We start from the raw sequence: 23,303 nt of genomic DNA, 5'->3' as shown, positions 1-23,303 counted from the left end.
TAGTCTGTATGATTTATAGCATTGTAAGAATCCCTCTTATAAAGAATTACCTATTATAATTCAATTTATTTTGACACATAATTTTAATTTTATAATCTATTATAAATTGGCTTATTTGACCATTAAAATCAGTAGAGGAAATCTAGAAAACTCAAATTACTTAGCTTTTTTTATTAGAAAATAAACCCAAGAAAATATGCTAAATAGTTTTATACTGGTAAAATCAGAGAAAAGATAGCTATTTCTAAACCAAAAGATTAAACCAGTCTAATTTATCCAAGGTATCATCTTATTATATAAAACTTTCCCCTATTTGACTATGTACCAGGTATTAAAATTTTTAAGTTTTTTAAAAACAATTTTTGCTCTTGAAATATTTCCAAGTAACCAAGTAACCAATTATCATAAGCTTCTCTTAAAACATTTTTTTCTGTTACTACCTTAGCAAGACATTTTTCCCGCTTAGAGACAGTACATATAAATCATAAAAAAGCAAAAAAAAAAACCCTAGAAATCTTTGCATTTTTCTTCAGATTTATTTTAATATTTGATATATTAATGTTGTTTCACTGGATGATTGGAATAAAAACTTGCTCCATTAAATTTTAATAACTCATAATCTGGTTTATTAATTCTTCCTGGAGGTAGATAAGATATATTTTTGGTCAAAAATTATAATATCGGATATTTTACCAACTCTTGTGCAAGCTAGACTTGCAATGGTGACAAAGCAGGAGACTCTAACGTGGAAATGGCGTCACTATTAGGAATATTGATCAGTTAAAGAAACAAAGACAATTATGTACCAGCAGGACCCTTGAGGGAGAATCATTATTGGAATCTAAGTAGTTTTATAATTTTTTTCTATAGTAGCATAATCTCGCTTTTTTTTTTTTTTTTTTCCAGTTTCTATGTCCCTATGATAATGGCAATCTCCTCCCTTTAGTCTCTGGAGCAGGGCAACACCAAAACGAAAGGGTCCAGATGATTGCAACGTGAATGATGGTCCATCCTGTTGCTGAAGGGCCACTACTATGTTGCTGCTAAGGTACTTTATAGTCTGCAGCTGGACCCCAAGGGGTGAGTCAGAGGCCTCAGGCCTCATCAAAACCTGGCAGAAGATGAGAAACTGCCTCACTGTGGCCTCCTCCTTGGCAGATAGGGAGCTGGTGAGAAACGGCCTGGTAGCAGCTCCTCACATGCCTCCAGCACACTTTTGTTTTCAGAGGACCCAGGATGTTCGGCCAAGGCTCAGATCAGCTGCAGATCAAGCTTTGCCTAATTGCCTACGTGGATACGTGCAAGATCCTTAGGTATTAGCACAGAGATGTTCTTTAACATTACTCAGTTAAAAACCTGTGTTTAGGGACTTATCCCAAAGGAAATACATGTGAGGCATTCCTGGCAGGGTCTACCACCTGGTCAAAATGCAGTTTCCAGTTTAAAAAGCCTGGGAATGGAGGTGGAAATTGATGGTGCTAATAGTCAGGTGCAGCTGTGACTGATGACACCTGTGTATATGGGCCGTCCTTTTCATGCCACACACCTTTGAAGAATGCTCCTGGAATTTCGAACATCAGCAGTGCATTTGGAGCCTCGTAGCTATATGGTTCTGCCTCCTAGACTACCAATTGCTCAAGGCCGTTTTAGGCAAAACCCTGTTGCTGTCTTCTTTGGAGTTGGCTGGTGTAAACTGTGTTCTGCTCTTGTTCCTCAGTTTTCCATAGTTCACCTTAGAGTTTAACTTTTCTTTCAGAGGCTTCTTGCCCAGAAGGCAGGTGGAGCTGGCAAGAGGAGACAACTGGTCTTATGGTTTCCATGATGATTGCTCATGTCATTGGCTTCTTTGCCTCCCTTATTAAAAGGAAACTACGAGCTTCTACCTGACATAGTCTTATAGGTGAGGACGAATCTCTTCCTCTACCCATCTTAGGTTCTCCAGCTGGAGCTCTGTAGATTGGACTGACAAAAGACAGATTAACAAGAGAAAAACAAACAGAAGTTTACAAACATGTGTATTCATGCATGTTACACATGGGAGTTCCCAGAGATGAGTAACTCAAAGGCTTGGTTAGAACTAGGTCTTACATAACTTCTTAACAAAGGAGCAATACATTTTTTGAGAAGTGACAAGACAAAAGAAAAGGACTTTGAGTCTAGGGGCAGCAAATTGTGGGAGGACAAATATATGGGAGACTAACAGAGGATAAGGTCTAGTTAGCAAAGTTTGTTATGTAAATTCCTCTGGTGCCATCTCCAGACTGATAAGGATCTAAAGTTGTCTCTAGCAGTTGAACTTTGTCCTTCCTGGTAGAGAGGGAGGAGGGACACTTTGTAAGTTTATTTCCTCCTTTTAGGCAAATCGGGGGAGGACAGAGATTTCTTATATCTGTTTCTTCTCAATTGTCTTCAGCACAAAATAATTCTTATGCCAATGTGGAGTATTTTGAGGTGGTAAAATCTGTTCTGCTTCAGTTATAATACACTGGTTCTCATATGGCCAAGGGTAGCCTTTAATCCTCCCGCTATTGTCACTTCTTCTCGGCCTCCCCCACTCCATAGCTTTATCCTGGAAGTAAACGCCAAAATCAGCTTTGCTCTTTTCTTTTTTTAATGCTACCTTTTGTGTGTTTTTTTGAAGTTTCCCAGGTTGTGATCTGTTTCTCCAGTCTCAATATTACGTTACCTGCTCTCTTTTGGAACAGTATTCACTTTGATTAGAAAGAAATAGGTTTCAGCCTGAAGAACAAACATGGCGGGCTTCGCTGGTGGTGCAGTGGTTAAGAATCCGCCTGCCAATGCAGGGGACACGGGTTCAAACCCTGGCCCGGGAAGATCCCAAATGCCACGGAGCAACTAAGCCGGTGCACCACAACTACTGAGCCTGAGCTCTATAGCCCACAAGCCACAACTACTGAAGCCTGCGCACCTAGAGCCCGCTCTCCACAACTAGAGAAGCCACGACAAAGAGAAGCCTGCGCGCTGCAACGAAGAGTAGCCCCTGCTCGTGGCAACTAGAGAAAGCCTGGGCACAGCAATGAGGACCCAACACAGCCAAAAATAAATAAATAAATAAATAAATTAAACAAACAAACATGGCTTTTGGGAGCCCCTCAGAACTGTTTGTATGGAGGGGATAGTCCTGTCAGATGTGAAGTCATGGGAACTTCTACTATTATTGTTTTATTCTAAACTTGAAGCATGTCTAAAATTGCTATTACCTTTGCAGCAGTTGTTTCCTGAAAGTACGTTAGGCTACTGTTGTCTACTCTTACTTCTTTGTCAATCCAATTACCTCAGCTTTCTTATCTTAAGGATTTGGGCTTCAGTGATGGTACCCTTTCTTTATTTTAGAGAGGTGCTATAGACTTAGCCTATTTAATTGGCTCTCTGCTTAGTTATTTCAAGAAATTTGGGGGGACTTCCCTGGTGGCACAGTGGTTAAGAATCTGCCTGCCAGTGCAGGGGACACGGGTTTGAGCCCTGGTCCGGGAAGATCCCATGTGCCGCACAGCAGCTAAGCCTGTGCGCCACAACTACTGAGCCTGCGCTCTAGAGCCCGTGAGCCACAACTATGGAGCCCATGTGCCACAACTACTGAAGCCCATGTGCCTGGAGCCTGTGCTGTGCAACAAGAGAAGCCACCGCAATGAGAAGCCCGTGCACTGCAATGAAGCGTAGCCCCCGCTCGCTGCAACTAGAGAAAGCCTGCGTGTAGCAACAAAGACCCAAGGCAGCCATAAATTAATTAATTAATTAATTAATTAAAAAAAAATTTGGGACAAGAAGGAAAGTGGATTACCAGCTTAATCTAATCTTTCAGATTGCTTCTGTTTTTCAATGGCGGTCTGTTATTAGAGCAATTTTTCTCTTGACTCATACCGAAGAAATTTTTTTTTAAAATTTATTTATTTTTGGCTGCGTTGGGTCTTCTTTGCTGCGCACGGGCTTTCTTTATTTGCAGCGAGCGGGGGCTACTCTTTCCTGCGGTGCACGGACTTCTCATTGCAGTGGCTTCTCTTGTTGCACAGTGCAGGCTCTAGGCATGCAGGCTTTAGTAGCTGTGGCTCACAGGCTCTAGAGTGTAGGCTCAGTAGTTGTGGTGCACAGGCTCAGTTGCTCCGCGGCATGTGGGATCTTCCCGGACCAGGGCTCGAACCCGTGTCCCCTGCATTGGCAGGCGGATTCTTAACCACTGAGCCACCAGGGAAGCCTGGTTTCCTGCATTAACTTATTTTCATTGGGGCTCGCTTGCCCATGTGTTTTAAACTCAAATACTAAAAGCATGGCATCCATTAGCAGTTTAATAATCTGAGAAAAGATAAAATACACAAGAAAAAACATAGCTGAATTATAAAAGATGAACGGTTTACTTCAAGCACTATAAACATGAGGCTAAATGGATTAGTTTTCAGTTTTATGCAATAAATTGAAATTATGGCATTAGGAATCAGCACATTTTAACATCTATCAAGAAAGACTCTTCTGATAGCAGGGTTTTTCAATCTCAGCAAAAATTACATTTTGGCCCAGATAATTCTTTGTTGTGGGAGCTGTTCTGTGCGTTGTAGGATGTTTAGCAGCATCCCTGGCCTCTTCCTACTAAATGCCAATATTACCTCTCCCCACCCCCACCAGTTGTAACAATCAAAAATGTCTCCAGACATTGCCAAATGTCTTAACACCCAGTTAAGAATCACTGTTTAAAAGAAAGAACCACTCACTCAAATAGCTCTTCTAATACTAGATGATAAAAATGTATAACACCGGATTATATGTCCGTTATATCCAACTCAATACTTTAAAATAGAATGTGTCTTGTCACAATTCCATGAAATGTTGAAAACATTGACTGATGATATCTGAGCTCAGCATGATTAAAAGTAGAATATAAAAGCTAGAAAAAAAGCTCTAACACTAGAAATTAAAGACAGGAACTCTTGTAAACAACTATTGAAGAAGAAAGCAAACCCAAAACTCAGAATATCTGTAAAATTACAAAATCGACTTAAGAAATCTTAACTAAAACAGTACTCAATGGACAGTTCATTATATTCAATGTTTATATTACTATACAAGAAAAACCAACAATCAATGAAATAAATATTCAACCTAAGAAGTTAGAAGTCTATGGATGAGTTATAGAAAACAGACAAGAGATAAATAAAAGAAAATGAGACATGAATGAATTAAGAAACAGAAAGACAGCAGAAGTAGTCAATGAATTTTCTTTCCTTTGGGAAATTTGGTCTAAATGAAATCCAGGAAAAATAAAAAATAACTTGATAAACCATTAATTAATTACAAAACAAAACCATAGACATACAAAAGAAGAATTGGAAGAGGGAGGTGACCACATGTTTAGGAAAATTAAAGGAATTGGAAGAGTACAGGCGTGTATGAGAGCTCAGGGACTTTTGTTTACTGAAATATCCCAACTGCCGAGGATAGAGCCTACCATAGTGGCACACAAAAAAACTTGTTGACTAAATGAACAAATATACCTCCATATGTTAAAACATGACATTGATACATCGTAGAAGAAGATAAATTTGCAAAATTGATTTGAGATGAAATAGAAAATGTACAGGCTCTCTATTGACAGAGAGGCAATTCTCAGGTGTATTCCACCAATACTTTAAGAAATAAGTCATTTAAATTTAATTTGTTCTAGAGTGGAGAGTGTGAAAGAAAATCTCACTCTCTCCTTTTAACAATGAAAGGAGCACAATTTGGTAATAGAAACTAATTAAAGAGTACACACAAAACTACACAATAGTCTTATATACGAATGTCAATAAAAAATGCTCAATAGTACATATCAAATAGCAACACAGTTTAAAAACATATGTTCAGTCATTTCCACTAGCTGCTCCTCTCTGACCCACATGTGACCAACTTCAGCAGGACATAAAGTGAGGGCTACCCAGCTCCAGATTGTCCTTTGGCAATTTTATCTCTTCCTGACAACCCCCAAGACAGGATTAAAGGGGCCCTCATGCTCCTAAGGATGCCACATAGTCTTTGTAGGAAGATTTACCAATGGCCAGATTTAAGGGGGGGACCTGCAAAGTCCATGTACTTTTGTCAAGACCAGTGCTACTCCCTCCCACCATATTCTGCATCTCAGCTCTCAATCTAGCTAAAATACCAGTGCCCAGAGGAGATTAAAAGTGATTATCTATCCCTCCTCACCCCTTGCCCCCATCAAGAGAAGTGAGAACTTGGGGATTTGGTATCTGGAGGTAGAAACATGGTGGGTACAGTTCAGATTCCGGGAGGGCTCACATTCAAGGACCAGGGCTCCACAAGATATCATGATATAGTTACTAGTTTGGAATGGTCAGAAATTGAAGTCACCAGTGAAAGCTTGAAATTTTAAGGGAGTTCCAGAGAAATACCAAGCCTGGCAAATATAATTTACCTCAACCTTTTAAATTTCCATAACTGTGGTCATGAAGTGTGCAGCACGTCGCAGTGTTGAAGCCTGCAGACTTGGGATTGGTGCCTATGTGCCTCTTGTGGCCTCTTCCAATAACCTCTGTGTCATTATCTATGGAAAACAGTGCCTGAGGGAGGTCTTCCAAGGAGAACAGTCAGTGATGGGCAAACAAAAAACATTCTGCGGGCTGGGGCAGAAAGTCCTTGCTGTTCTGGTCTATGTGTTTTTATGGATCAGTGGGTACACTGTTGGCCTTCTCTCCTTTTCCAGGCAGGTTATGTAACTATTGATGTATCTTACTCCATATTCCATTAGAGGCCTCTGATTAGGAAAGAGATTGATTTGGGTTAACAAACATCTTTAGGGTTGCAAAAGTCCCCAAGAAGGTCAAAAATATTGGTCATCGGGCCTCCCTGGTGGCGCAGTGGTTGAGAGTCCGCCTGCCGATGCAGGGGATACGGGTTCGTGCCCCGGTCCGGGAGGATCCCATGTGCCACGGAGCGGCTGGGCCCGTGGGCCATGGCCGCTGAGCCTGCGCATCCGGAGCCTGTGCTCCGCAACGGGAGAGGCCACAACAGTGAGAGGCCCGCGTACCGCAAAAAAAAAAATATATATTGGTCATCAATACCTGAGCTCAGTAAAGCACTAAGTAAGGCCATTTTTACTGCTGGTGTCAGCTTGAGAGACTGGAAATCTTGACTGAGAGATGGTATATTTGCTTGCTAGGGCTGCTTGAACAAAGTGCCACAAACTGGCCACTTACATAACAGAAATTTATTGTCTCACAGTTCTAGAGACCGCAAGTCCAAGATAAAGGTGTTGGCAGGGTTGGTTCCTTCTGAGAGCTATGAGGGAGAATCTGGTCCATGCCTCTCGCCTAGCTTCTGGTGGTTTGCTGGACATCTTTGTAAAAGCATCACCCTGATCTCTGCCTCTATCTGCACATGGTGCTCTCCCTGTGTGTTGCCTGTGTCCAAGTTTCCCCTTTTTATAAGGATACCAATCATACTGGATTAGCGTCTACCATACTCCAGTATGACTTCGTCTTACCTAATTGCATATGCAATGACCCTATGTCCAAATAAGGTTACGTTCTGAGGTACTACGGGCTAGTACTTCAACATATGAATTTGGGGGGCTACCATTTATCCCAAAATAGTTGGGAAGCTTGAGAGGAATGAGAGTGAAGGGAGAAGTGACATGCAGAAACTCATGCAGACCACCACTCTTCCCTGACCTTCTGTTTTCTGTCTCCAACTCTTTTTCCTCCATTTCTGTTAAGACTAAGAGAGAATTCCCCTCTTCCAATCTTTAGAAATACATGTATACATTTCCCCTGACAAATAGTGGGACTCTTTTCCAATGCCTGTCTTTAAAAAATGGTTTGATAGGTGTGGTCCTTCTTCCACGCCAGCCCCCTGAAATATTTTGAAGAGTTTTGACAGTAGAGGTCAGGACTTGAGTTTCTGTTCTTTCATTATGATACTCCCTTTTCTTCCTATCTTCCCTATCTTCCCAGTGCTAAATGTACAGTAGGAATTCAACCAAAGGTCTCTAATTTAAATGAATTCAGATGATTCCCCCCACCCCAAGCAACAAAATGGAGATTCATGTGGTAGAATAAATCATCATTTTTATTATTTCTTGTGAATGAGATATTTTCCAGAGAATAGCATTGTAAGTATTCATATTAGAATTATTGGAAACAATAAGTAGAGATCAGTTTTTTAAAATGGTAATTTCTCAGAAATGTGTGTTTTCAGATCATGGAAGATTATAAGCAATTGATCTTGGACAAACATAAGTTTGTTTTGATGTTTTGAAGTCTTGAAGCGCTCTCTTGCCCTGTGAGAGTGACTTAATATGAATGAATAAAATATATTACTCTGGCTGGATTGAAAATAGGTACATCTCTACTCTGGAATTCTAATAATCTTTTTATTCACTTAAAAAATTTACATATAGTAAAATTATCAGTGTTCTTTTGAACTTGCTACTTTCGCAAAATTCAGTTATCCCAATCACTTCCAAAGTCTTAAGTCTAATGATTCTATAAAACTTCTTTCAATATGTTTCCTAAAGCTTCCTTTTTATACGCCTCCTTTTGAAATAATGGTCTGTGGACTATTTTACAATACAGGGTATGCAGGTTGTCTCAAGCCACTTTGCATAATGGTGGTCATATAATGAATGGGGGCAAGAGTGGCAGGCAGTGTTAGCATGGATCACTAGCTTACTGAAGCTCAGGCCCTTTAAAGCATGCAAGAGAGAACAAGCAATTATCCATCTTTCAAGCTGGATAAAAGCTACACGAACACACATTGGATGGAAACAAACAACAACCAAATCAGTATGGCTTTGTTGACCGCTGTGGTGTTTAATTAGCTCTGTAGTAAGACTTTTCTATACTTAGCCCTCTCTCTCTACTCAAGGTGAAGCAAATCACTTCCCTGTTAATAATGCATGTGTGGATCTTACCTTGGCTGTGTCTGTATTACAGTCAATGGTCCAAACCATGAAGACCACTGCCAGCACATTGGCATGGTCCAGCTCTCCATCCTTGCTGTTGCCCTGTTAACTGCTAAAGAACTCAGACTACCCATGGCAGCAGTATCCAAATTCATGTGTTATTTATCTTCATATGTTGCCTTTGAAGTCTTTTCTAAAGCCTAATATTTTTCTTTCTGAAACCCAGAAGACATTGATTTAATAAAATATTAGCTGATAAGTTCCAAGTTATTTCAACAGATTTAAACCTATTTTTCCCCCCACATAGCTAAGTCAAAGTCACTTACACTACACAAAAGTTAAGTGTGTCTCCATCACCATTTCATCTGAGGATAGTAAACTCCTTTGACTTCCATAGCTGGAGGAACCACCCAGCCCAAAGTCCTGGCACATATAGGAGGGAAAATATCTGTTGCGGAGCTCTCTGAAGTCAGTATTCATCATGAAATGGGTATTCAGGATGGTCACACCACCTGCCAAAACAATCCCCCCAAAGGGAAAAAGTTCACTTCAAATGCTGCATGGCTGTATGTGTTACCAGCATCCTTTGCTAACTTCACCGACCATTCCCTCTTTCTCTTACTCATTCCATTTCTGTTTCGTGCCCATTCTCCTCCCATTTCCCCTCAAGCCAGCACCTTTGACTGAAGCCCCAGACAGCACCCTGGGTGTAAGTGTGGGGTGGGGGGATTGGGGGGGAAGGCTAGTTGTCTCCACATTAACATTTTCTTAGAACAAAAGCACAGGAGGTGAGCAATACCTGCCTACTTACACACTTTGTCCCAACTTCTTCCTCCTTCTGCTCTTTTGATATAAACTGCCTCCCATTTCAATAAACCACATAAGCATTTCTCTTCAAAACTCTATTATGAATCAGTGTCAGTCTCTTCTCAGAGTTTTTACTTGCCCCTATCACTAGGCCTCCTGAGAGTTGAAAGTCTGAGATTTAGAAAGTTGATGACCAGCAGAGTAAGTTTCCATTATGACGATGACGGTGATGATAATGATGAATCTATCTCTTAAATAAATATGGTGAAACAGTCTATAAGAGGACTGGAGTGTGTGTGTGCCTGTACTGAAGCACACCTAAGATTTAGTTCTCTGCAAGTACTACGAGCTTTAAATCAAAATATAAAACAAAACCAAAGAAGGCTCTCAAGGATCAGCCGGATGAAAAGCAGAAGAACCTTGGCCCAGCATCCCTAAATGATACATTTTTTTGATCAATGGGGCCTAATCTTTGTTTCTCCTTGCTGATTTTTCTAGTTATTTCCTGATGCAATGAGTTATTTTCCCAGTGTTGCTAGAATTAGGTATTAAAAATGTCAAATGTCAGGCTTCTCTGGTGGTGCAGTGGTTAAGAATCTGCCTGCCAATGCAGGGGACATGGGTTGGAGCCCTGGTCCGGGAAGATCTCACATGCCATGGAGCAACTAAGCCCGTGTGCCACAACTACTGAGCCTGTGCTCTAGAGCCTGTGAACCACAATTTCTGAGCCCACGTGCCACAACTACTGAAGCCTGTGCGCCTAGAGCCCACGCTCTGCAACAAGAGAAGCCACTGCAATGAGAAGCCCACGCACCGCAACGAAGAGTAGCCTCTGCTCACTGCAACTAGAGGAAGCCCGTGTGCAGCAACGAGAACCCAACACAGCCATAAATGAATGAATGAATGAATGAATGAATGAATAAATAAATAAATAAATAAATAAATTGTCAAATGTCAAACCAAATCATGTCACCAACCAACTGTAAAAAAAAAAAACAAAACAGCACATTGGTGGATTGGCTATCTCTTACTATTTCTTTTTAATTTAATGATATTTATTCAATAGAAATAGTTTATCTTCAAGAGCTGTTAATTAACGTGTAAGTGTTAGTTCTGTGTTTGTGTTTAGTTTTATGTTCTTGAGGCTAGGAGGTGCTTCTTGATTTCAAATAGTTTTTCCCCCTGGAAAATTCACATTAGAAAGCTGTTTATTAATTCAGAAATTGATTCCGAAATTCAGTGTTAGCATAGTCCACACTTTCTGACTCATGAAAAATAGTGGGACCAATAAGATAAGCGCCCAAACTATACGAACATCTTAATGAGCATTTTCTAAATGCTCACTTAAAGAGAAGATTGTGAAAAGAAGAATACTATCCAGGTGATTTCAAGAACTGGAAATACTAATGAAGAATGAGTAAGAAGAAAAAATGTGGGTATGTATGTATACAAATATATACGTGTGTATATATACATGAACTATATTCTTTTTTTTTATTTTTAAGGCTCTGTAATATTCAGAGAATAAAGGGTTACTTCAGTTGATAGTTAAATTTGGCAACACTTCGAAGGAATTTTGCTTGTGGGAAGTCAGACAATAGGTGAAGCCAGAAGCTCCAAATCTTATAGGCAAACATTTGTCTAAAACTCAACCTGGTGCTCTTTCTACTACACTCTAATGCCTCTCTCCCAGGAATTGTTCTTGTTGACAGCTTTGCTCTAATTTGTGCCCACTTTGATTTCTAAGGAAGAAATAAGTATGTTGTTTGCATATCTGTGCTGATGTTGTATTAACATAACGAAAACTGATTTAATTCTCCTCAATGTTTTTAGCCTTTGATGCCTTAACCTAACCAATGGGAATGTCATAAATGTCAGAAACTTTTTTTTTTTTTTTTGCGGTACGCAGGCCTCTCACTGTTGTGGCCTCTCCCATTGTGGAGCACAGGCTCCAGACGCACAGGCTTAGCGGCCATGGCTCATGGGCCCAGCCGCTCCGCGGCATGTGGGATCTTCCCAGACCAGGACACGAACCCATGTCCCCTGCATCAGCAGGCGGACTCTCAACCACTGCGCCATCAGGGAAGCCCCAGAAATATTCTTTTAAACAAAAATGTAGGTTTGTGGGAAGTTCCTAATTCAGAATATGCTGCCCACCAGCCTTTACCCTTGTGCCTTCCATGGACATGGTCCCAGTTCATGAGAGCCTGTTGGTTGACGCTTGACAATCCAACATCACTGCGCAGAACCTGATTAATGATCCCCCAGAACTCACATGAGCATTTCCACGAAGCGGACATTTTTATTCAGGCCTTCAATGTCCTTCATTTCTTCTTCAGTGAGAGAAAAGTCAAAGATCTGAAATAACAGAAACAAAAAACAGACATTTGTAATAGTAGAAGATGGGTCAAGCTTGGGATCAGGGAGTGAGGCCAGCAGTGGGAGCCCTTCAAAGATTTATGAACATCTCTGCAAATGTCTTAGAGGAGTTGGGCTAGTGCAGGGGGGCCACCCCACTCATGTGGAGGTGGAATTCTTTCTGCCCTTTGTCTTTAAGACAATCCTGCTGGGGACATCTTGCAAGAAGTTTCAAATGTTCTGAAACAATACACATTCAGAACATCTCCTAAAAATCTAAAAGTGAAGAATTCTTATTATTTTGGTATAAGATGCTGAACCTTTGATTCTGGACTATGGCCTTCGTGCACTTTTTTTTTTTTTTAACAAAAATATTCCCTAGTCTCTAAATTTGCTTATGTGTTTTTTTTAACCTTTAATTTGCTTTGGTTCATCATCTTAATCCTTTCTCTTGTCATTTTTAATGTCTCTTTATCTACCTTTTAATTCTAGTTACTTTTTCATTGTTTTGTTTTTTTCTTAGCTTGTACAGTTTGTACATTGGTTTTATGATTGTCCTTTATGAACATTTTAATAGTTTATTTTAGCTTATTTATATTTTTAACAGTTGATTTGTTTATAATTTCTCTTATTATTTTATCTTTCTATCCCTTAACTTTTAATTTAGTAATTTACATGAATAAATTTTAATTGTAAAAGTAATACATGAATATATGCTTTTTGTAAAGAAATGAAACACTACAGAAATACATGGACCTTTATGGAGTAAAAGAAACAAAAGTGCCTCTTGATACCCACCACCCCAGTCCTATTCCCCTTCCCACAGATTCCTTCCAGACATTCAACACAGCAAGAGCAAAATGCAATAATTGTATCATATTTCTATTATTCTGCAACTTTATCTCATTCACATAATATGTCTTGGTGATCTTTTCTGTCAAAATACATAGACTGACTTTATTTATTTAACCACTATATCCGTAGTATAGATGTAATACGATTTACTTAGTCATTCCCCCAAGGATTGTTTTCAAGTGGTCTTTTCAGAGCATTCTTTCCTTTGATTACTTATTATCCAAGAATTGGAGTTATGAGATTGTAGAAGGAAATTTGTTAAAACATAAAAACAGTCATGAATGAACCACTTATAAAAGAAATCCTTACAAGCTTCCTTTTTCTTTAATACCTTCCCGCACCTAATAGGGCTATTTGTCACATGACCTCACCTCCTTCAGCACAAGAATAGGGATGTAGCCCAGGGGACCAATCAAAGTATCTTGTTCATTAGACACAGTGATTATTATGGGAGTAGCCAATGACCCATAAGAGGACAAGCAGGGATTGACAGAGACAGAAGCCTTTATCTGTGATCATCTTTACTAAATGTGGGTAACAGATTAACCCATATTAATCTGTGTGTGTCACCATCTGGAGAAAGGGGGTGGGAAGAACTCAATCCTTTTATAAATCATTAGAATACCTGTGTCCAGTCATGTCTGACCTACCCATGGACTTTCCAGTTATGAGAGCCAATAAATTATGTCTCTTTTTCTTTGGTAAGTTTGAATTCCATTCCTTCATGTGGTAGCAAAAAAGCTCTGAAGATAATTGTCTAATATCATGGATGTCTTCCCATGTCAGTACTTATATTTTCACTTTATTATTTAAAAATGGATATAGAAGCACACATACTGTGTGAATTCATTTATCTGAAATTCTAGGAAATGCAAACTAGCCTATAGGGATAGAAAGCAAATCAGTGCTTGCTTGGGATTGGGGACCGGGAGGGATAGATTATAAAAGGGCATGAAGAGACTATTGGAGGTGCTGGATATGTTCATTATCTTGATTGTGGTGATGGTTTCATGGGTGTGTACATATGTCAAAACTTTTCCAATTTTATACTTTATGTTCAGCTCATTGCATTTCAATTACACCTCAGTAGAGTTCTGTTACAAAAGAAAAATAAATAAGAATACCTATATACTGTTTCATTGTACAAATATATCATAATTTGTTTTACAATATCCTATTGAAAATTGTTTCCAGTTTTTTTTAGCTGATAAAGTGTGCTGTAATAAACATCTGTATATGTGTGCATGAATATGCAAATACATCTATGGGAAAAAGATTGTTGGGCCAATGGACATGTATGTTTGAATTTTGATGGATCTGGAAAAATGACATCCTTCTCCAAATCTTACATCAATTTATGTTTCTAATAGTATTATATGAAACTGCCTGTTTTCCCACACACTGTTAACATTCTGATTATTTTCCTATCTGAGGGGATAAATACTATCTCATTTTTATCTTTAATTATGAGTAAGACAAAAAACAACTTACTTTTGAAATTTAAATTATTAACTGATTAACTACATGGTACTTTTCTATGGCTGCATTTACCTAGCAGTTTATTCTTTGGAAGTAGCACAGTAAACTAATCACTCCATTGTCTAGTGGCCTCTTTTCTCACCTATAATTTATAATGCTGATTACAGATTACTTATAGAGGAAATAAAGGGGGTTGGCATTTATGAAGTCTAAATGATCCACTTCAATAATTTCCAAATTTGTCCCCAACTTTTTCCAGAGCCATTAAGAAGGTGGAAAGTTGACTGTTACGAATTTCAAATTTAATACCTTCTATTCCTGCTGTGCTGGTGGGGAAGGGAGTAGGTAGTGTCCAGAGTCAATAGGTAAGGAAACAGAAGAAATAAGGGAGCTAGATAGCCTATAAGCAGCAAAGAAATCCCTGAATTACTAGGAATTGTCTCAAATTCAGCTAAAATTAAATCCAGGTATGGGCGGAGGGGGTCGGGGAGCAGGTATAAAATAACATATGAAGGCATTGCAACTTTCTTATTAATCTGAACACAAAATTCTCTCTAAAAAAAAAAAAAATACCCTACTTTTTACATTTCCAGAAGCAGTTCTCTTACTTGAAAGTTTTCTTTGATCCTTTCAGGGTTAAAGCTTTTAGGAATGACAACCACTCCTCGCTGGATGTTGAAACGCAAAACAACTTGAGCTGCTGTCTTATTGTATTTTTTCCCCAGTGAGTTTAGAAGTGCATCCTTTAACAAAGGTGGGGAAGACACATTCACCCTTTAAAAAAAAAAAATCGAAACATGCATCATATTTAGTCCGAGTAATGAGAACCAGTGGTTGACCAATCACCCTCGTCCTCTGACCCCCATTCACCTGGTAACCTATCCAGAACACTTCAGGTCACCTGTAACCAACTTCTCTGAGTGCAGAGTATTCAGAAGACTTGCTCTTAGTATGGGAAGATCAAGACAGGCAGATTCACAGAGCTGCCTCTTCCAGGCGGTAAATAATATTGCTTTGATGGATCTTATAGAGGGAACGGGGTTGGAAGTAGGCATACAGGGGAAGGCAAGAAGACTGAAGTAGAAGAAACAAAGGCACAACTCTTGGAATCATCTTAGAGTAGAAAACTTTCTACTTAAGTCTGTGGAATGCATCACAGTAGAAGTGTTGCCACTGAATACAGAGATTTAAAAAATTAAAAAATTTCGGAATATGGCCATAGAGACTCTTTGTCAAATAATAAGGTACTGGTAGGCACTTCCACAGGTAGAGGCTAATCAATTATTACAACACCTCAGTGAGGAAGGTTTTGTTAGCTCTCATTTGCATATGTGGAGAAGGACTTGAAGAAATTACTTCCTTAAGATCACACAGCTCAATAGAGTCATTTCAGTCAAGCAATTTACATTAGCCTCATACTCTACACCAAGGAAATATACTTCCTGAGGAGACAGACAGCATTACTTACCAGGACGGATTCCTAGAGGTCCCCAAAGGGCTGTAGGCAATAATGACAATGTCATGTTGTTGGCAAAATTTCAAGAGTTTTGGCTGGGTGAAATATGGATGGCATTCAACCTATGTGGTTGCATTGGAGAGCAGAGTACAGAATTAAGGGCAATTTTATATAGTTTGTAAAAAGTTCTGCAACAAAATCGATTGAAAAGTATTCTGGATGGCAAGGCACATCGTAAATAGTTTTCCCAACGAGGAAGTTTACATTGTTTATATATCGGTGAGATGAATTAAAACAAGGTTAGGGAGGTCACCATCTGTGGGTTAATCCTAAAATAATCGGGGGACACCTTCAATTTTTACAGCTATCAGTTTAAAACTTTAAGTGAACAGGCTCCATTATTTATAGTAAATATTCTAGCAAATACAAGTTTCCGTAACAAACACACAGTCTCAAGGTTCACATTACAGTCTTGGTAAATAGGAGTGACATGTTGCAGAAGCCCTCTGACCCTCACTATCAAACATCTAAGAATATTTTCACAAGAGATAGAGTGTGTATAAAACTAAATTTACAGATGAATTTTGTCTTCTTGGTGGAGAGTTCTTTACACCACCAAGTGTAGGCCTAGTTTCATTTTCTGTATCGTATTGACAGGATTCCTGCACTAAAAATACATGTGTCAACAAAAGTTCTCGAAGTTTCTTCTCAAACACTATGGTAGTTTTTGACCTACGTGTTTGCTTTCTTTTTAATTAAAATCAACCAAGTCTTAATTAAAATATTTTAAGTATATAATTATTATTTCCACTATCTAAAGTATTAAATACTTGACAAGTTACATTTCTAGAAGGCACAAGAAAATGCTATTGATGAAGTGGAAAGGTAAACTGGAGCTCTCAGAGGTGGGTCTTCTTTCCTTTCTCTAATTTGATAAACTTTTTTTTCCCCCTTGTCAGTTTCTCCCATTTCTTCTTTTTCCCCTGCCCCCTCATAATCTTGATCCCTCCTTTTCCCTAAGACACTTTTGTTTTCTCCCCCACTTGGGAACATTTTTTAATTCTAAAAAGTGACACACAGTGTCCATAGTACAGTAGTCCCTAGGTATTCACGTAGGATTGGTTCCAGAACACACCCCCCACCCCAGCAAACACCAAAATCCGCAGATGCTCAAGTCCATTCTATGAAATGGTGTAGTACAGTGGGCCCTCTATATTTGCGGGTTCTGCATCCATGGATATGGAGGGTGGACTGTATTTCTTTCCCTTACCCTCTCCCACTCCTAGCATCACTCTCCCCCTTTGGTCTCTTTCTTATTTTCCATCTTATTGGTACACTAATCTTTTCAAACAAATTTTTTTTTTTTTATCATGTCACGTCATTGCTTAAAGACTAAGTGTGAATTCCTTACTTTCATGCCTGCCTGCTTGCTCCGAACACATTTAATTTTCCCCACAGGGACTCCTTTATAATCAGTTGGAGTGCTGTTATGGTCTCTGGCCTAAATATGTATATGCACATGTGTATATAGCATGTGTATTTACCTATATACATATATATGTGTGTATATTTGTATGTGTGTGTGTGTATATATATATATATATAACACAAAATGTATACATAATAAGGCTAATACAATTAAAAAATAAAACAAACAGGTATGTGAATATCCATTCTATGAACAAATTCAGGAGTTTACAGAAAGTTGCATTGGGCAACATACTAGAAACCCGTACTCAACAAAAATTTGATTTAATGTAATATAAACTCAAATATATAATATAATATGTAATATAACAAAGATCTTTGCATAGATAGTTTTTTGATAAAAAACTTGAGGGCATATTGCTAAAGGACCACTCAGTGAAGGGAATTCTAGGGATGGAAGTGAGGGTGGGGGTGGGAGTGGGTAGGCTAACATGACCCAAGTGCGTATGACCTCAGAGAGTCACATTCCTTCTCTTCAGAGCATCTGTCTCAGTTTCCAATTACATATAACTTTCCTGACTTCATTAATGTCTGATCCACGAGAGCAAGGACTATATCTGTCTTTGGTCACTTTTGCATGCCTAGAACCTAGCACAGTGCCTGGCCTAAGGCAGGTGCTTGATGACCATTTGTTGAATGAGTGAAAACAAGAGTTATACAGAGAGGACAAAGCCAGACCTTAGGAAACGTCACTCTTGATGCTGCAGACTGTTGTAGGCTGGGCTTCATATGGGGTACAGCTGGTCACTTCTGGCTGGGACCGGATGCTCAGTTTAAGGTAGAGGGTGGTGATGGTTCCTGATGCTGCAGGGCCTTGATGTCATCCTTATTTCTAAGGAGAAGGGTACCTAAGCACACTTGCCTTCCTTCTTTGCTAGAGACTGCTTAGAGCCCTTTGTGAATGAGCCAGTGGAGCTGCAGTATTTACTTTTCCTTGTTTGCTATGTAAAACTGATGTAAGTTGTCAGCGTCTTGGTGTGTCCGGGGTTTTACAACACCCTTTGGTAATGCTGTAGTTTTAGATATCAAAATCTCACAGGGTGAAGTTAAGAAGCTGGACAGAATCCATGAAGGAAAATACCAAAAGTCCTTTCATTAATTAACCCAACCTCTTCTGTCTTTCCATGAAAAACTGCATTGAATTTTCATTCCATTAATGAAGTCACTCAACAAATATTTACTAATTTCTGTGTCAGGACACCTGTGAGTTAGGCATGGTGAATAGGATCAGGAAAAACGGAAGAATGTGGGAAGTTTCCTGACTCCTTCCCTTCTTCTTTCCTTCCCTCCGTCCTTCCTTGCCTCCCTTCTTTCCTTCATTCCTAGAGTTAGGTGTTGGAACTTTGTATGAGATTAAATGGCTTGAGATAGATCCACAGTCCCCTTTGACCTGGGCTGGGAGAGCACTGTATGACGCTAGGAAGGCTTTCAGACAGTCTATGCCAGGGGCGGAGCCTGGAGGGATATTGCTTCAGATGGACATCATAGGGAGTACTAAGGAATCTTGGATTGCTTAGGCTCTGAGAATGAGTATAGAGTGAGGTTATATTCTATGTCAATTTGTTCATGAAGTCAATGAAAAATACAAAAATTTGCAAATTTTATGTTAGATTTAGTCTAATGGGAAAATTCGTTTTGAAATACGTGAATTTTGAATCAGGCAAGGCCTTCAGGTATGTATCCCTTGCACATGAAATGTGTCCACTCTGTCTAATGCCCAAAATATGCTCACCGTATTCCTGGGTTGAAAGCTGCTCATTTTGTATCTCTGGAGTAGAGATGGTCCTACCAGGGCATAGGGTCATGGCTGGTGGCTGGGAGACCTGCACTTTGATCTATGCCAGCTCTAGAGTTTTGACATATTCTGCTTTCAGACACCACAGGACACATGAATAGGTTCAGGCTATGATCTTCCAACAAGCCTTGCTTCTCTTTCAGGGTATATTTGTGAAGCTGATTGACATTCTTGTGCCAACAGATCAGGGTATTTCCTCCTTGGCATGAGGAAACACACTGTCAAATTTTCACTATTTTTCATTCTCAGGTTGAAATCACCATCTGTCTCTGTGCATTTGTAAGAAGAAAGCTGCTTGTCACTTCAACATTTTTAGAACAAAATATTGTTCTTAGGGGTGCAGGAAGGAGATGTGAAGGATATGCTGGGTAGGGGATTGGTTAGGAATAAAGGGATGGATTGAGATCAATGAGGAAGGCAAAGGTTGTTGCTCTCTGTTCCTGAGAGTATATGATATAGCACTAGCTGAGGTATCAGTTTGGAAGTGGTACTTCTAAATATGGCAGCACTTCTATTTAGCTGTGGGCTACTGTCATGATGTAGGTAATTCATTTTGTCTGTTATGAATCCTTTTGAGTTTCTAATAACAATGAATTCAACAAACAAGTCCACCATAATCCAAGTTTGTGAATATTTACCAGTTCCAAGAGCATTTTTTAGTGCAGCTTCTTAATGTTTTATGAAGTAGGGGGAAGAGGATGTCATATCCCCATTTAACAATAATATTTTGTTGTGATTATAAGAGTAATATATGCTCACTGCAGAAGACTTGAAATACAGAAAAGCATAAAGAAGAAAACAGAATTTACTTGTAAAATTCACAGCCAGAGATAGCCACGGTTAGCATTTTGATATATTTCTTTCCAATATTTGCACTTTTTAAATAATATAATCGCCTTCATACTGTATTACGTTTTGTATCCTGGTCTTTCCCCTTAATATCGTGGCCATTTCTCTTTACCTCAAGAGTGATTCAAGAACATTTTTTGTTAAGATTTCACATATTATAAATGTTTTAAAGTTTATGTAAACATTCCATGAATTTTTCATATTTATGTTGTTTCCTTTTTGGTGTTTTTTTTTTTTTTTTTGCCATGATAAACAGTGCTGCGACAAACACACACATAAAGTGCTGTGACAAACACACATATGGGTGTTCTGATTTTTTTTCACAAGGATGGATTCCTAGAAATTGAAAACTAAACACTTTTTAAGGCTCTTGCTACTTATTGCAAAATTGCTTTTCAGGAAGGTTGAACCAATTTGCATTTGCCAGCACTCCATCACTTGCTTACATGGAACACTATGTTAAAAAATAAAACAGAAACTTTGCTAATTTGATACACAATACAAAATTACACATAAATTTAAATTTCCGTAATTACTAGAGCAGCTAAATATTTTTCATATGTTTACCAGTCTTGCAATCTGTCTTCTGTGACTTTCTGTTCATTTCTTTTGAGCCTTAGTATTTTTCTCATTGATTTTTATTAGGCTTTTAATTCATAAGGACATTATCCCCTTTTTCTATTATATTTTTAAATATAATCATCTAATTTTGTTTGCTCTTTGTTTCTAATATTTTTAGTGTTTAACATTTTTATACTATTACATGTATTGGTTTTCTTTATAATTTTCCCATGGCTTCCCTTTCTATCCATAGCTCCAGAAAACTAAAATTCTTTTGTAGTATTCACAAATAATTTCTTGTTTCTTCTTTAACTCCTGATCAAGGGACACTTTGGAGTATCACATGAGGCAAAGATCTATATTTGTTACTATATAACTATCAATTTTCCCCACACTATTTACTGAAAAATCAATTCCTTTGTCATTAGTTTGTGCTATTTTATTTTACATTAAGTTTTTATTTTATTTGAGACAGTTTCTAAGGTATTTCTTATTTTCTACTTATTTGTATGTTGGTTCTTGTGCTAATCTTACATTATTTTAAATACTCTGTGTGTCAATATCTGGTAGGTTTTGTTCCCCTACATTATTATTTTTCTTCAGAAAAAGTTTGGGTTACTTTTTGGATTTGAACTTTCAAATCTTTTTTCTTAAGAGACGTAAATTGACTTGCCCATGGTCTAATGATGAGATATACGTAAAGTGACCACAAGACTTCCTGACTCCTAGTCCAGGATTCTTTCTGTTAAGTAATGGATTCTCCCACATTCCCCAATCCCCACACTCCCCCTCACCTCCCTCCCCTTGTCAAGCTGTACCTGGTTGCTGACTGGCTTATGCTTAAGTCCTGGTTTGTTCAGAATAAGCTCCAGCTGCCTACGGTTAAAATTGGATACACCGAGGGATTTCACCAAGCCAGCATCTTTGCAAGCTTCTAAAGCCTGTAGGGTAAAAGCCAACGGGTCAAGAAAGAAACCTTAACACAAGCAAGAACAAACATTTATAAAGGTGACTGTGAATTCTTTAAAAAGTAAAGTCCCTGGGTATATTAATAGGCAATCTGTGAACTAAAGAAAAGTGAAGGAGATAGGCAGGAATTCTGTAATTGAATGATTTTGGGGAAATGTTGTATATCATATCTTCCCCTTGTATTTTCATAACGTATACCAGCATGATAATAATGATCTTATTTCTTAAAATTTGTTGAGGTTTTCTTTATGGTATAGTACCTGAAAATTTTTATGTGTCTGGTATGTGTGGAAAATGTATATTCTCCTATTTTTGGATACAGATCCTTATTGTTTCTCTTTCTCACATACACACGCATTATATAGAAGATTAGGTCTAGCTTTTCCTGGCTTTTCAATAATTTAGAGAAATATAACAGAAATCTCCCACTGTAACAGTGGATTTACCAGTGTCTTTCTGTATTCTATCAATTTTTGCTTTATATATTTGGAAGATATTTTATTTGGTACATATGTGTTTAAGATTGATATATCTTCTTAGTAAATTAAATCTTTATCATTATGATTTTTGCACTTCCCTATACATTTTAGAATCAGCTTTTCAATTTCCTTTGGGATAGTCATTGGGATTGCACTGAATCTATCCATGAATTAGGGGAGAATTAACAATTTATCTGTATTCAATCTTTCCATCAAAGAACAAGATACAGCTCTCCATTTATGCAAATTAAAAAAAAATCCTCTCAGTAAAATATGGTAGTTTTACCTATATGTCTTGCATAGATTTTGTTAAATTTATCTCTAAATATTTAACATTGTTTTTAAAAAATTCCATTTCCAATTGTGTGCTGCTAGCATATAGAGTACATATAGATTCAGACTTTGTTATTTTTTCTTTATCTTACGGGTTATTTACACATATCTTCTTAGTTTCCAAATATATGATGATTTTTCAGATATATTTTTGTTACTGACTCAAATTTAATTCCAATGTCATCAGACAGCCTACTTTGCATGAAGAATATTTTTAAATGTATTGAGATCTGTTTTATATCTCAGAAAATGAACTATTTTGTGAAGTATTCCATGTGCACTTGAAAAATAGCATTCTGTTATATTTTGGAAAAGTATTCTATAAATGTCAATTAGGTCAAGTTGTTTGATAAAGTTTAAGTCTCCTGTATTCTATAGACTTTCTGTCTACTTATTATCTCAATTATCGAGAGAGAGGTTTTGAAATCTCTGACTAGAATTGTGGATTATTCTTTTTTTCTTTTCAGTTCTCTTAGTTTTGCTTCATGTATTTTGGAGTTCTGTTATTAGGTGCATAGATGTTTAGGATTGAACCCTTTATTATTATAAAACAAAATTCCTTATCCCTGGTAACACTCTTTGCTCTGAAATTTTTGTTGATATTAAAATCGTTACTCCAGCTCTCTTTTGATTACTGTCAGCCTAGTACATCTTATTCTAGCCTTTTACTTTTGTTTTTAACCTTTTACTTTCAACCTATTTGTATCTTATTATTTATTTATTATTTTTTAAATTTTTGGCTGCGTTGGGTCTCTGTTGCTGTGTGCAGGCTTTCTTTAGTTGTGGTGAGCAGGGGCTACTCTTCGTTGTGGTGTGCAGGCTTCTCATTGTGGTGGCTTTCTCTTGTTGCTGAGCATGGGCTCTAGGTATGCAGGCTTCAGTAGTTGCAGCACACAGGCTCAGTAGTTGTGGCGTGTGCGCTCTAGAGCGCAGGCTCAGTAGTTGTGGCGCATGGGCTTAGTT

General features: G+C 38.2%; 1 protein-coding gene across 2 annotated transcripts in view; it reads right to left on the bottom strand.

The window, feature by feature from the left end:
* Positions 1-9,380: 9,380 nt before the first annotated feature.
* The window catches only part of AKR1D1 (aldo-keto reductase family 1 member D1), a gene marked incomplete at both ends in the record, with an annotated part of 31,886 nt that continues 17,963 nt past the window's right edge, over positions 9,381-23,303 (bottom strand). The window contains 5 exons of one of the 2 annotated variants that reach the window (XM_079711294.1): positions 9,381-9,423; positions 11,994-12,076; positions 15,019-15,184; positions 15,879-15,988; positions 21,378-21,500. In XM_079711294.1, the coding sequence (XP_079567420.1) occupies positions 9,381-9,423; positions 11,994-12,076; positions 15,019-15,184; positions 15,879-15,988; positions 21,378-21,500 (525 nt within the window). The remainder of the gene's footprint in view (positions 9,424-11,993; positions 12,077-15,018; positions 15,185-15,878; positions 15,989-21,377; positions 21,501-23,303) is intronic. The other variant, XM_079711295.1, reaches the window with a different exon arrangement.

The sequence above is a fragment of the Hyperoodon ampullatus genome (genome assembly GCF_949752795.1).
Source record: "Hyperoodon ampullatus genome assembly, chromosome: 9".
NCBI classification, from domain to species: Eukaryota; Metazoa; Chordata; class Mammalia; order Artiodactyla; family Ziphiidae; genus Hyperoodon; species Hyperoodon ampullatus.
This window is presented reverse-complemented; position numbering and strand designations above follow the sequence as displayed.